Source organism: Mustela erminea, chromosome 2, assembly GCF_009829155.1.
Source record: "Mustela erminea isolate mMusErm1 chromosome 2, mMusErm1.Pri, whole genome shotgun sequence".
NCBI lineage: Eukaryota > Metazoa > Chordata > Mammalia > Carnivora > Mustelidae > Mustela > Mustela erminea.
Window position 1 is genome coordinate 43,908,020 of NC_045615.1, and position 15,419 is coordinate 43,923,438.

Consider the following 15,419-nt stretch of genomic DNA (forward strand, 5'->3'; position numbering starts at 1 on the left):
GCGAAGAGTAGCTCCGCGCTCCCAGAGGCGACCTGCCAACTGGGCCGGGAACGCCGCCGCCGAGAGTTGCTCTCGAAGCTGCGCAGCAGAAATGTCCAAACACGCCACTGGAGAGGCGGTGGCTCGCCGAGATCAGCGGGCGTCCGGGCGAGTTTGGCTGTCCTTTCGCTCCCAGAGTCGTGGACTCCGTCTCAGTCTCTTCTCTCTTTACTTCTCCTCGCCTCTCAATGATCTCTACTTCTCATCTTCTCCCCGGGAGAAATAAGCAAAGCAAAACCCAGACCGGCCCCAGAGTTTGCAACAAAGTTAAGAGTCACCGAATCTCCACTTCGATGTTGGAGTAGGGGGACTGGCTCGCTTTCTCTGGGGTGGTTCAAAGGACTCCAGGTTCCGCCGGACGCACTCCTCTAATCTTATTTGACTGCCCTGTTCTTTCGCCGCGAGGCTGATTCGCACTCGGCGCTCGCTGCTCGCGGGGAGAGAGCGCATCCAGCCCGCAGGAGGATCTCGCCTCTGGGCGGGCTTCCTCCGCTGGCTCTGCCCGGGGCTGGGGCGCCAGAAAGGGCAGTGCCACCAATCCCCGCCGTTCCCGAATTCGGCGCGCCAACCCGCCTTCCCCTCTGGGCCACGGGGCACTAGAGTTGCAATATTGAAAAGAAAAAAGGGTGAGGGGGAAAAAAAAAAAAAAAAGAAAGAAAGACAGAAAAACAAAGACTTAAGTGTGAAAAGTCTGATGGCTTCGGCTACGGCTCCGTCCGTATGTCCACTTCTGCAAACGGGCCTGGCGACCCCCGCCCCACCCCCGCAGCACCCTCTCTTCTTCTCACTCTCCGCCTTTGCCTCTCCTCTCTCGCATTTTCTTCGCGGCTTTACAGGCTCGTTCTTCTAAGTCCTGTCCTCTGGCCAAGCTGACCCTCTCCGGCTCTTCCACTCCCTCTCTCTCCTCTCCTCCCTCCGGGCCTGACAGTTCAGATGAAGCTCTCAAAGGTAATAAAACATTTGCATCACTCCCTACCCCTCTTTAGCTGGGGGGACGAAAAGGAGGGGGAAGGGGGGTCCAAAATGAGAACTTTGAGAGACGTCACTCGGAGGCGGCCGGGGGGGCGGGGCCGAGGAGCGGGGTGCAGGCAGGGGGCGTAACCACTGTCTCCAATTGCGCGCAGTCTCGGGACTCGCGTCGCCTCTGGGGCACGCCCACTCCGGAGCGCCGCACCCTCTGATTGGCTGAGGAGGGCGAGCCGTAGGGCCTCGCCCGCTAGGTTCCCGCCTCCTCCCTCATCCATCCCTTCTGTGGGTGGGGTCAGGGGGTGGGGCCTGGCGAGTGGTGCGGTTCCGCCTTGGGGCCAGTGGACGCCTCAATTAATTGTGTTAAATAAAATGGAAAAGTAGAGGGGGGAGCAGAGACGGAGAGGGTATTACTTTTTAAAGAGAAGAATAATGAAAACCCAGACCTTTTATGGAAAAGCAGTTCATATTCTTCCCTCGCCTCCCCGCTCGCCTGCTCGCGTCACCCTATCCACCCCCCTTTCGCCTACCAGCTCGAGACGCCTCACCTCGAACAGTCTGGTCCCTTGTAAAATGGAGCTAATGGAGCGGGCAGCCGGCGCAGCCCCGGCCTAGCTCCTTCTTTTGAAGGGATTAATTAAAGGCCATCTGGGCTCTCCCAGAATTGTGTAAATTAATTTGTTGCTCCTTAAGCCTATAGATGCCCTTAATCCCCTAGTAGGCCCAAGGATCGTCCTCTTCCATTTTTGCCACCTCCCTCTTTCCCTCTCTGTTCGTTCTTCGTTACTTTTCTTTTCATTCCTAGGTTTCTCCGCAATGTTATCATTTATAGGATTACTCGGAGCACAGAATCAGCTTAATGGGAGTATATTTGTTTTTCAGGTGATGTTTAGACCTGAGAGGAGTGAACTCTTCCTTTTCCCCCCTAACTTTTCTTTCCTTTGATTATTGTCGTTATTTGTTATGCGTTTACACTGGAGCAGAACCACCAAAAGGAAAATCTATATAAAGAAGTATCTGGGTACCCCTCTCCCCCCTTATACTGTAAGTTTTTGAAAACGGTCTCCAAAACTCTGGCCCCTTCCCCTGAACACCAGAGTTGTTTTGAAAGATGGAGATGTTCAGGTTTCTGGGCTGTGTTGATGGGATGTCTAAGATTTAGGAGTTGGAGAGTCATTTCCTTTATTCCCTTTCTATCTTCCAATCCTGCTTCCTTGTAGAAGGAGCTTGAAATTGCTAGCAGGGTTGAGCTGTGCAAATGAGGAGGAAGACCTTTGCACAGTTTTGAGATTTCAGCATGTTGAAGTAACACACCAGTGAGGGGTACTCACTAGAGCAATTTGGATGAGATCATTAAGTCCAAACTTAATTCTTAGAAATAAATCGCTCAAGAATAAAGTCTGGGCGGCACCATCCTGACTGCGAGTGCCAAAGCACTCATACGGGTCCAAGTACCAAAAGCCAGGAGGGCTTATTCTGTTTTGATAGCCCTCATTTCTAGCTTTGGTCTTTTTAAGGTGTCAGCTAGAGCTTGAGTTTGTTTGTTTGTTTTAATGTCTTTGTTTACCCTTTGCCACTTTTATCATTCATTTCTGAAATAAAAGTAATTTTGTTTTTATTTGGTCCCCCTCTTCCCTCTCCAGCCTCCTGCATTAACTTCAAGACTGGGTTAAATCAATCCCTTCTCAGACATTAGACTCTGACCGGAAGGAAGGTGATTTCCTGCCTCCACGTGAATTATGCTGAGTCCGGGGAGAAGAGAGTTCATGCAGGGACCATCTGCATTTTCCTATGAGGGAGGATGCTCTGCTAGGCTATGGGTCTAAACCCCAGCACCCTGCCATTTTGGCCAAAAGACTGGGACAGAAGGAGGAGGTGGGGAGCCCAGCCGGGCAGAGTTGCTGGGGCCCCTCTGCCTCTTGCTTCGTTACAAACTAAACTTTTCCCTACGTCGCAGACTCCCAGTTGACAGTGGCACACAATCTACTTCCTGAACCCCGCTCCTGGGCCACCAGCGACCTCCTCACATTCCCCCTGTACACCGCATTCTCAAGACTAGGTAGGAATGGGGCGGGGGGGGGAGGCCAGTGATCCCCAAAGATTCCAGTTTCCAAAAACGATCCCCCTTTCATTTCATGCAAATATTGTGACCCGAGAAAGAATTGGATATTCTCCTTTTGTAAATTTAGTATCTGATATGGGGTGAAGTGAAGTAAAGAGACAGAGAAATATGAGAGAGACATTCAACTCCATCCAGTCAACTCTGGCTTAACTGACATTGGTAAATAGTTGCAAAGCTGGGTGCAAGGCGTCTCCATCGTTTGCTTTTATTTATCATTCACATCGATGAATTAAAATAGCAGCATTTTTTTCTTGTGACAATAAAACAATTCTGGGGTCTGTGTACCTCGATCCCAGGGGTGAACCATGGGTGCCCAAAACCCGCGTGGGGCAGCTTGTATTCCAGATACACACTGCGCTGCGCTGAAGGAAGGTGGGTGCCTCCTGCCTGCCTGGTGCTTGTTGTCATCGATTTGCTCCGTCTGTCTCCAGCTGGGAGCGGGAAGAGCCAGGGATGTCTTGAGGGGGTGGGGGGTGGTCTCCTCTTGTCACTCGCGGGGAGAGATGGCCCTACCCCCACAGAACTTAAACCACCTTAGGGGCAGAGTCTCAGAAGAACGGATCCCGATGCTGACCAGGGAGGCCCGTTTCTGGTCGGGGCTGTCCTGCACGTGGCTTACAGACGCCCTAGAGAGTCTGGACTTTCCCTTAGGAATCCCCAGGACCAGCACGTTTTTCTGCCCATGACCTAATAAAGTCGGACTTCGCTAAGTCCGACTAAGAGTATACTCTAGGGTAGAACGTGTAACACGTGGTTGCGACACCCCCCTCGCATCTCTGCAATAATATATATTTGGGGGAGGGGGCTGTGTTTGAAAGCGAACGATTTGCATTTTAATTGAAAAAAAATGAAAGAGTGTTAGCAAATTCTGAGGTTGGAAAAAAAAAAAAGCTAAAATGATAGGGATGAGAAAAGCTACACGCCTCCTTTGACTTTCTCGAGCCTGTGAACAACCGAAGCAGTTTTCAAGTTTACTGTTGTGAGCCTGCTGCTACTGTTAACACAGCCTGCGCGATCCCCTTGACCACCCCATCCGCCTTCTAACCCTTGATTCAGAAACGCCTGGCTCGTTTGGATACTTCTGCTTTAAGTTGAAGGAACGGCCACTAAATTCAGGGTAACTCGCAGAAGGAATGCAAATGAAAGCTCAGATAAATGTACTTAAATGTAGCAGTTGGGGGTGAATGGTAACTATTCTTCCCCAAATATATGAACGTTCAATGTCGGGATACTCAGTTGTAGCCACGAGAAGTCTGTTCTGCATTCGCAAAAGGCGGGGAACACGGGCGGTGGTGGGGGGTCGGGTATGAAGGGAATTAGGTATGTGTTTCAGGCTAAAAACCTCTCTGAAATGTGTTTGCTTGACTTGCCTTGAAGACTTCTTTAATAATTCCACTTCGCCAGCGAGTGGGGCCTGCGCGGGCTGAACCCGGAGGCTGGCTGGGTTTACGTTAGTGTTGTAAGAGGGGTTGAGCCGGCACAAGGGAGAAAGAAGAAATGTCCACAAGCTTGAAACAAGTCAGTCTCCGAGAAGGAGAGCAGAGGAAAGGGGATGCTTTTCTGTCTGTCCGTCTCTTTGCCTCCTGCAAATGCTCTGAAGGGGAACTGGATCCGTGGCTGCTTCTGCTGATCAGCAATTAAGGAGATGGATTTGGGAAGTACTGGCGTAGAAAGAGGTCAACAAAGGTCCGGTGACCAAGAGTGTTGTAGGGTCTTGTGGTCTGCGATCTCCCAACGAGGCCAACAAAATATGTGAGGGAAGCGACTGGTGTAGACGTAGAATCCACTACGGAAAAGGTCTCGAACCCCAAGCCAGGACATCCCTTAGGGATCCTCCAAGTAGCAGCAGGGCCCTCCTGCTGCACAGTCTCAGGGTAGGTACTGAGCTCTCCCAGGGGATAGCATTCCGAAGGGAGGGTTCGGAAATGTCCCAGAAGATGGAGAACACTGAAATCCCAAAATGCCTGCAATACCAAAGCCCAAATTCAGGAACAAGAGTAAATGCAAGAAAACGCTAAATACCTTGCTGGAGAGAAAACTGGTCTTGAACTTCAGCAAAGCACGTAGACGTACGTATATACAGTCCTCTCCCCTCCAGAATTTTCTGCGGAGACCCGTTTGCTTCCAGGAAAACCCCTTGCTTGCAAGTATATTCTGGAAAACGGGCTCCGGCGTGGAAATCCTGCGCTTGAAGGAACGTCTGTGGGTTACTACCATTTCCTTACGGAATAAAGTGCTAGTCCGGTTTGATCCACCAGATTATACAGTGTCTGGTGTGAACGGCCGTGAAAAACTTACACCTGTGTCCACGCAACATAATTTAGGTCATTTTAAACGAGTCTGTAATTAGTTCTTCTTTGTGTCCTGCTTAGAGTTGTTGCTTCGGACGTGGGTGTGCGTGCGTGTGTCAGAATGGGTCCGTCCGGTGCCTCACACGTGCGGCTCCTTACTCTTCGTTGAGAAAAAGTTGTTTCACCCGCGTCGCTGCTGGGTTTTCAAGCGTCTGGGTCCTTCAGAAGTCCTTTTGAAAAAAAAAAAAATCCTGAGCAGTTACCGCCCTCTTGTGGAAAAAAACTTCTCAGCGTTTCATTCTGTCGAGGGAAAAAGGAGCCTCCCGGGTTGTCCAAGGACGGTGCAGGATTCCTTACCTCGATGAGGCAGCCGCCTTTGTTTCACGGCAGCGTTCGATTGTTAACATTTAGTTTTATCTGACACGCCAAATTAGTAGAATGAAGTGTGGATCTGACAGCTCTTGTTTCCTCAAATAACAAAAGCTCTCTAAAGTGAGCATTTACGATTTTAAATCTTTCTTCCTCGCCTACCCTTCTTGAGGCTCCCTTATTTGACTCAATGGTGCAGAAATAAATTTGTTTTTATTGGAATCCTTTTCGGCTTCTACTTTTCTTCCCTGGTTATCAAAACAATGCTATGCTCAATACACACCACTTGGAAAGTAGAGACAACTACAGAAACACCAAGAGTGGCCCATAATCCCTTCTGTAGGGGCAATGCTCCCGATGATGTAGGTGCTTGCAGTCTTTTTCTCCAGGTTTTATACTATGCTTTGTTGTAATGGTTGAGAGCACATTAGATGTATAATATTATACTCTTAAGCCCATTTTAATAACTTGCTTTATTCACTTACTGAAGAGGGTGCAGCTCAGCACTGAAATCTCCCAGACTTTGCCTTCCCTGGGCTGAAAAGGGCCCTGAAGACCTGGGTGTCAGAAGACCTGGGTCCAACAAAAAGGTGATCTTGCATGGAGGCAGTGTGCTCCAGTGCCTGCCTTTTCCCTCACCATTAACCCCTTCAGATCATCAGACACTTTGTCACTAGTTCTTAGAATTTTATGACATCATAATAATAACAGCTAACACTGCATGTCTACGATTCTGAGTATAGTATAAATTCAACAGCAACTCTGAATCTCTGAATTAGGTACTATAGTTGCCCCCATTATAAGGATGGGAAAAGATGATGAAAATTAAAGCAAGAAAAATTAAGTAACTCATTTAAGATTACACAGTAACTAATTGAGGAAGATGGGGCTTACACTGCCCTTCTGAAAACAGAAAACAATTTTTTCTAAAAGATTTTATTTATTTATTTGTCAGAGAGAGAGAAAGAGAGAGCACAGAAGCAGGGGTAGCTGTAGGCAGAGGGTGAAGCAGTTTTCCCACTGAGCAAAGAGCCTGATGCGGGACTCAGTCCTAGGACCCTGAGATCGTGACCTGAGCTCAAATGCAGACACTTAACTGCCTGGACCACAGTCTCTCAACTGAAAACAATTTTAAATGCATATGAAAGCAGTCTGAATATTATAAATTGACAAACAGATATTGGTTTGTTCCATCATTTTAAAAACCCCACAATTCACATTTTCTTAGATAAGAAAAACATTTAAAAATATTTGGAAAATTCCAGGGGCGCCTGGGTGGCTCAGTGGGTTAAAGCCTCTGCCTTCGGCTCAGGTCACGATCTCAGGGTCCTGGGATTGAGCCCCGCATCGGCTCTCTGCTCAGGGGGGAGCCTGCTTCCCTTCCTCTCTCTCTGCCTGCCTCTCTGCCTACTTGTGATCTCTGTCAAATAAATAAAATCTTGAAAAAAATATTTGGAAAATTCTTGAATTTTTTAAAAATTATTCAAATGCAAATTTAATTCCTGAAAATAAGATTAGTTCTTAGTTTACACACAAGACAAATATTTAAGTTTCAAAATAATTTTTATTTTACTTATTTTTTAAAAAATTAATAGATTTTATTTTTAGATCATGTTAGGCATTTTTAATTACTTTTTAACTTTAATTTTTCTTTTAACATACAGACACCTCAGCTTCATGTCTTCATTCCCTGATCATGGATTTGCTAAACAGATGGTTTAGATTATAGCTTTAAAAAGCCATTCAAGGGCGCCTGGGTGGCTCAGTGGGTTAAGCCTCTGCCTTCGGCTCAGGCCGTGATCTCAGGGTCCTGGGATCGAGCCCAGCATCGGGCTCTCTGCTCAGCGGGGAGCCTTCTTCCCCCCCCCCCCCCCCGCTTTTTTTAAATTTAAAGACGTCATAAACAGCATTTATTACGTTGGTATATCATACTGGTCTTGTTGCTGTTCCTTCACAGTTATGCAGTTTTTTGTCTTCCCTCCCACCTCCCACGGTCTGGCTACACAGGGCATCCTCGAACCATTACCTCAGAGCAGCACTATGCTTATTCCTCATCTTTAACACCATTCATTCACAGGGTCAAAGTTCTGGTCCACAAACCCTTCCCTCTAGGAAATTCAGTGCTTGTGAAAGAATTTGTAGTACACCAGGCCCCCTAGGATGGCCAGCTCCAGTATGATGACGATGGAAAGTAGCAGCTTGTTGGTTGTCACTTTTCTGGACATTGAACAGAGAATCTTTCGACTTTTGCTCAAGTTTTCACTTGTGTTTACCAGCCTATTCTTAGTACGTTCCAACTGTTCACGTTGTTCTCCCAGCTCTTCTATGATTTCTGAGCCAATCTGGTCAGTCTCTGTGGCAATCTGATGAGAACGCTCAACGCTCTGTGTGGCCCGGTTCAGGCTGTCTGTGCCTTGTAGAAGCAATGCCCTTTGAGACTGTAACCGGTTCATGTGCTCATTCTCTACAGCATATGAGCCATATTTCATGTCTCCTCGGCCCCCAGGTGTGGTTGTCAAAGGGGTGCTTCTCACTTCCCGATGGAGTTTGGCAAGGTCCTTCCGGTAGGTTCGGAGTTTAGACATCATAGGGTTACGGAAAGAGAGGGGTGCATAACGTAGTTCCTCTTCCATCTCTGCCAGCGTTTCATTTGCTTCTTGTTGCTTTTCATCAAAATCTCTGATCAGCTTCTTCTTTTCCGTCCCGGCCATCCCTAGGAGCCGCTCCAGCACCCCTCGCAGGTCTTCTTGGAGACCGCGGAAGATCTCGTGAAGTTTCTCGAAATGCTCTGAGGAGGCGGCGGAGGTGGCCACGGCGCAGGCCGCGCTCCAGCACTGGCCACCAAGATTTGGGGCACTGGGCCTGCTCCTATCTGGGCGGTCAGCCGCCCAACCCCGCAGACATCATGGCAACCGCCTCCATCGCTGCCGAGGACGAGACGCTTCCTGGCCCCCTCTCTTTCTCTCGGCCAGCCTCTCTGCCTGCTTGTGATCTCTGTCTGTCAAATAAATAAATAAATATTAAAAAAAAAAAAAGCGCCATTCAAAGCCCAAGTAGACTTCAAAACAAATCAGTCATCCTGGCCATCTTACCCTGCAGAATTGCCAAGGATGTAGGCTATCACTTTGGTCACCAAGAGAATCTCCAATTACTTGGGTTACTTCGGGTATCATGGAGTAATGAGCAAATCCAAGTGGTACTAAAGTTATTTTACATCAGCACAGCACAGCTATCACCCAACCAGAAGTGATACTCTATCTATTAAAATGAATGTACTATTTATCAGCATGGAATTCAGCAACTCTATCAAGTTCTGGTTCATGCCCTACACCCTCCTAGCTGTGATCCTAGGTAAGTTCATCACTTTTTATATAAAACTGGCACTCTTGAAGAGATGCTGGGTCTAGTACATTATGTCCCCTAGGATTATCTTGTAAAGGTGATCTTGTGGTGATTGCTGCCCTTATGTCTATAGGTGTGAAGTTTCCTCAAACGAAGTTTGATCTTAATTATTAATGGAAAAGCCGAAAGGAAGGAAGGAGGAGGGAAGGAGATAATTCAAGGCAGGTCTTATATAATTAGAAAAGAGGAAATGTTTACCTCACTCAGTGTCCCCAGTTTTGGTTTGGATTTCAAGCTCTTCAAGGAGCTTTTAAGGTAGAGGTTAAAGATAATCACCGTCACTGGTTGCAAACCTTGATCCAGGAAAGAGGAAATCCTGTGAGGAACCCCAAATTGATGAAGAGTGTGTTGTATAAACTGGTTGATCTAGTTTAATGATACTCATTTTTACATATCAGTTTTCTCTATATAGAAGTAAGACTTTGTTTAAATGTTCTAGCATGGTCTAAGAATTGCTCCTGGAGAGACAAATTCACTGTCCACACTTGAACAGCTATCCAGGCACTTCTCCCTTCCAGTTCAGAAAGATTGCTCCACCTTAGGAAGGAGAGCATTAGTGTACTATAAGAAGTGACAATTTGTGATTTTCATAGAAAGGTGCAGTCCTCTGACAGGTTAAGAGATTACAGCAAACAACGAGAACAAGGACCACATTGGTTTAAAACAATGGCTCTTTAACCCTATTAAAACGAGTGCTACCAGCATGGTAGAATGAATATTTGGTAATGGTTCTTTTAATACTCTGAAATTATATTAATAGGTAATATAATCTACCTATCCACGTAATTTCCCAAAAAATCAATATAGAGCTTGAACTATAACACAAAGGAGAAATAAAGGGAAAACTATTTATAATGATATAACATATAACTCTGTATGTAAATGCACAGGGACTATCCTCACTGAAGACAAAGAAATAATCAGACATACCTATATATAGAATCACAATAAATGCATCCATTGCAAATACAGACTAATTAATGAGTTTCAAATATTATTAGTGATACTGACATTTGTGTGTTGATTTTCAGAAATGGTGACTCTCTTTTTTTTTAAGATTTTATTTATTTATTTGACAGAGATCACAAGTAGGCACAGAGGCAGTCAGAGAGAGAGGGGGACACAGGCTCCCCACTGAGCAGAGAGCCTGATGCGGGGCTCAATCCCAGGACCCTGGGACCATGACCTGAGTCAAAGGCAGAGACTTTAACCCACCGAGCCACCCAGGCATCCGGTGACTAACTCTTGAATGATACAAAGCACGTCCTCCTCTTAATTTACATGGAAGTTACCTTCTTTGATAAATCAGTGTTTATTGAAAACATATAGAAATGTTTTATGTTTATATATAAAACAGAGTGAATTCTGGGTTCAATAATAATAAGTAGATTTTTTTACCTACATTAATGTTCATTAGGAGAATTTAAATTTTTACTTTTGTAGGAATGTTCCATGTATAACAGGACATCTCACCTCCCTGGGTCCTGCCTGTTAACAGTGTATTGCCCTTAACCAATCCGGCAAAGGAAAAACATCCACAGGTTTGCCAAATGTCCTCAATGATAATCACAGTTTTAGAACTTGAGACAGGTTTGTTTTTTTTTTCTAATTATTTTTTTAAGATTTTATTTACTTATTTGACAGAGAGAGAGAGCACAAGTAGGGGGAGCAGCAGAGGGGGAGTAAGAAACAGGTTCTCTGCTGAGCAGGGAGCCAGATGTGGGGCTCGATCCCAGGACACTGGGATCATGATTTGAGGCGAAGGCAGACGCTTAATGACTGAGCCACCCAGGGGCCCCCAATCAATACTATCTCGCATGCATTTCTTCTTTTGACCCTTATCTTGCAGGGTAACTGATCATGAAAATAGGCATGCTCTCACATAAGGTGGCTAGAAATAACACTAATCTTGAAATCCAGTTTATGCATTAGTTTAAATGAAAGTATTTAATATTTACTACCCCACTACTATGATGGAAATTTAACAGATATAGAAAGCATAGTTCTTGCCCATGGCAGTCCATTGTCCTTAGAGAAACAGAGTACATATAACATATGAAATGTCTGGAGATAAGTAACATTTAGTAGAGCTTGGGGTATAAAGTGTAAACTAAATATTGAAGGAATACAGAAGCATACAATGTTATTAAAGGGTGGTGCTCAGAAGAGAAATCTTTGTGAAAAAGGGCCAGTCACTTATAGTAGGTCTTAAATGGAAACAAGATCTACAGAAAAAGAATGAGAAACAGAATTCTGGTTTTAGAGAAGAGCATTGTAAGTAGAAAGAAAGCATGTGGTCAAGAAATCAAGGAAAAAAAAAACGAATGTGATGTTGGCAAGGAAGGCAATGATATGAAAATATATTTTAGCATTTGGCAGGGACTTATTCTGTGCCCTTGGCATAGATGGAGCGGTAAGAAGAGGGGTTTGCTTCACAGAGGTGGGAACTTTTAGTTCTTCCTGAAAATATGAGTTTTCCTCAAATTTCCCTCTAATTGTGCCAAATATCTGTGTTCTTTCCATTAGTATTTACCTACTATTCCTTGGATCCACTTTTGTAGGACTTGACTGCCCATACCTCAATCAGGTGGGAAAAGAAACAAAATCCAGATGGAGGCAAATGACACAGGATCAGGTCAAGGGAAAAACCAGAAGCACCTCCCCCAACCCCATGGGAGAGTTAGACTTAAAGCCCATGGAAAAATCAGTAGTTTAGGACACTAAACTCCCCAGGAATAAGAACAGAAAGATTCAGGATTCCTAAGCCACACTTGAGAATCCCACTTTAGAAGTCTAAGCCAAAGACAAATAAAAAATTCAGGCCACTTAGGAACAAATATCGTATCTTATAGTCACAGCCATAGTTCCTAGGTTTGGGGCCTCTCTTTGGTTAGGATTAGCCTGGATTCAGATTTAGAGGTCCCAGAGTAGCATGGGTTATTTAATCTTGGCAGATCTAATTTTTCTCATCTTCAAAATATCAGTGGGTAAAGGAGGGATTTGATTTAGGTCATATCTCTGGTGCCTTTTCATGCTCATACTCTTTGGGTCTAATAATCAACCAACAGCCAGGTATTTGCAAAAGAGCCATCTAAAGGTTGATATGAAGCAGACTGCTGGGCTGGAACTAGGAAACCAGGGAGGAGTCCCAGCAGACTCCAAAGAAGGAGGCAAATGAAAATACTGCTAACCAGCGGCTGTGGGTCGGCTTCCAGAGGGCTGGCTTTCTGGAAGGCTGCTACCCACTGGCGGGGTGCAGCTTTTGTACTTGCGATCACAGCTCACTGAGGCCCTCACTTTTAACCTAACGCTATTTACATTATGCCGATGTATTACAGTCCCGTTGGTCAGCACAGCATTTCCTTTCCCAGCATTCTAATACCCATGATAGTGGGTGGCTCATTCCGTAAGAACTCTACAGAGAATTCCTTCACAATTATTTATTATTGTAAAGAATCCTATTACGGGCAACAGACCTCAAAGACTTACTAGAAGGATGGCATCACCATCTATCTGCAGTTTGGAATATGAAAACATGTATGGGCAGAGACAAAGATGTTTAAAATATTTGAGAACAAACTCAAAATATGTTTCTGCATTTTGGTTGCAAATCAAGTCCAGAAGTGGATGCAAGGTGTGATACTGAAGTTTTATAAATAACTTGTATTTCTAGAATTTCCGGAATACAGTGAGTAGAAAGAATGCTTTATTGGAAATTGGAATCTTAGGTTCTAGCACTCAGTCTGGTTTTTCTCATTCTTAAAAAAAAAAAAAAAATTAAAACATATGTCTGTTCAAAAACTTTTATGGTAGTGTTGATGGTAGCATTGTTCACAAGAGCCAAAAAGTGGAAGCAAACCTGTATGTTCATCAACTAATTGATGGATAAATAAAATGTAGCACAACCATATAATGGAATATTATTGGGCAATAAAACAGAATGAAGTATTGACGCATGTTACAACATGGACGAACCTTGAAAACATTATGCTAAGTGAAGAAGCCGGTCACAAAAGACTGCATATTCTGTGATTCCATTTATGTGAAATGTACAGAATAGGTAAATCCATAGAGACAGAAAATAGATTAGTGGTTCCTTGGGGATGGGGTAGGGTGAGGAAGTAGAAATGGGGAATGACTGCTAATGGGTATGGGGGTTCTTTGGGGGATATTGAAAATGCTCTAAAATGAGATTGCAGTAATGGTTGCACAACTCTGTGAATATACTAAAAACCTCTGAACTGTACACTTTATGTGGGTGAATTTTATGGATATGAAATGTACTTCAATAAAACTATTTTTTTTTTAAAGCAGAGAGATTGTATGAAAGTACTAAAAGGAAAATTCTCTATTTGTGTAGGAAGAGTCACTAGAGTCCTCACCTGAGGAAATTTGCTGGGAGGGAAATGATAAACTGTCAGTAGCTAAACGTATAGATACCAAAAGACAAGGCATGGGAATGACTGTCTTACAAAAGGAGGGCTAAAGTAAAACGTAAGAACACAATATGAAAAAAAAAAAAGGCACCAAATTATTTATCTTTCTATCTAGATCTGCCTTGTTTCATATGTAAACAGAAATAATTGACTTGTAGAAACAACAAATACGCATGTCAGATACTTTTTTACTATTTCAGAATCATAGAGTCCATAAATCAGTCCTTGACTCCCCTAGAGACAAGGAAAAGGTATGCAGAGGATTCAAGCCAAGAAATTTTGATGTCCTACTGCGTGTTAATTCTGCCTCTTAATCAAGATCTGATTACACAAAAGGAAGACAGAACATAAAAATGCTATAAAGATTTAAAGTTTTTCACTCTTTTCCATAACTCACACTGTAAATGTGCTCAGTATGACATTCACTAGCGCAAGAAAATTGAGTTGTTGTCCCAAGGTTCTGTATAACAGAATCTCTGCCAATTATGATGAATAATCCAAGTCCATATGCTTCCTCTATAAAGTTCTACAATATCAAGTTTCTCCAGTCTGCTTCTGCTTCCTCAGAAATAAACTATATTCAAAGAATAGTAAAAGGGAGTTAAAAATACTTAATAGCTTAATCACAATTAGTCTTGTATTCGTCCAATGCAGATACTGGTTTGCTGGTGATATAGGTGTAAGGCATTATCTTGAGCCAAGAAAATAAACCAGATATTTAATGGGTATGTGGAAATGGAAATTTTCTTGTAAAATTACCAAAATGCAAGCCAATAGTGCACTAAATTATAATAAAGTTTTTCATTAAAATTCTGAGCAGGAATACACTATATTCTTTTCCCCTGAAGGATTAGATATTCTGCAAAAGAATGCTTGAATACCATGTTCCTCTTTTTATAGATAAATATAACTAGTAGGCCAGTCTACAGAGCAAGTGGATGAATTTTGACCGTTTCATTATTTCTATACATTAAAGGCATGGGGCAAGAAGCGAGACCCTGGTTATCAACTAGTCAGTTCTGTGTAGATTTCTACATCAAAACTGGAATGCTTTATGGCTGACGATCAGGGCAGAAGGTTAAATCTCTGAAGAGTCAACAGGAGTAGCTCATACTCTATATAGCACTCCAGGGCTTGATCAGTTATTCCTATTCAAAAGAAAGGCTCTACCTTTGGTGAATATTGGAAGTCCCTGGAAACACTGAGCAATATACCTTAGCAATCATTTAAGTACAGTTATAATGAATTTAGAGATCCTTACCTATGAGTTTTTTTTTTTTAACTTAATGATTTTATTTATTTATTTGACAGAGAGAGAGAGAGGGCAAGTAGGCAGAGAGAGAAGGGGACTCACTCTCAGGACTCTGAGATCATGACCTGAGCTGAAGGCAGAGGTTTGACCCACAGAGCCACCCAGGTGCCACACCTAAGATAAGCTTTAATGATGGGACCAGGTGTAGGACTTCTTAGCTACATCAAACATCTAAGGACTGGGGAAAGGGGCCCTGCTGAAGTAAGGGGACTTTACGAAATATGGCCTAAGAATAAGGGAATGGCTCCAATAAGCTTTGACTTCAGAATCATGGAGATGGGGAACGTAATCACAGAGTTCACAGGTGCCACATCAGCGCAGGGAGTCAGCAGATATGCACAGGAGCTAGGGATACAAAGCTTTTGTAGGAACACTGGGGTTGTTCAGTTTGGTTAAGCATCTGAATTCACCTCGGGTCACGATCCCGGGGTCTTGGGATAGAGCCAGGCCTAGGGCTCTGGGCTCAGCGGGGAGTCTGCTTC

The 15,419-nt window shown here is 44.1% G+C and overlaps 1 protein-coding gene across 1 annotated transcript; it reads right to left on the reverse strand.

Annotated features, from left to right (window-relative positions):
- Positions 1 to 7,761: 7,761 nt before the first annotated feature.
- LOC116584435 (vesicle transport through interaction with t-SNAREs homolog 1B-like) lies at positions 7,762 to 8,690 on the reverse strand (the record flags this gene model as incomplete). The annotated part of the gene is made up of 1 exon (XM_032332764.1): positions 7,762 to 8,690. A coding segment is annotated over one exon (786 nt), but the record flags the coding sequence as incomplete, so codon positions are not given.
- Positions 8,691 to 15,419: the final 6,729 nt, after the last annotated feature.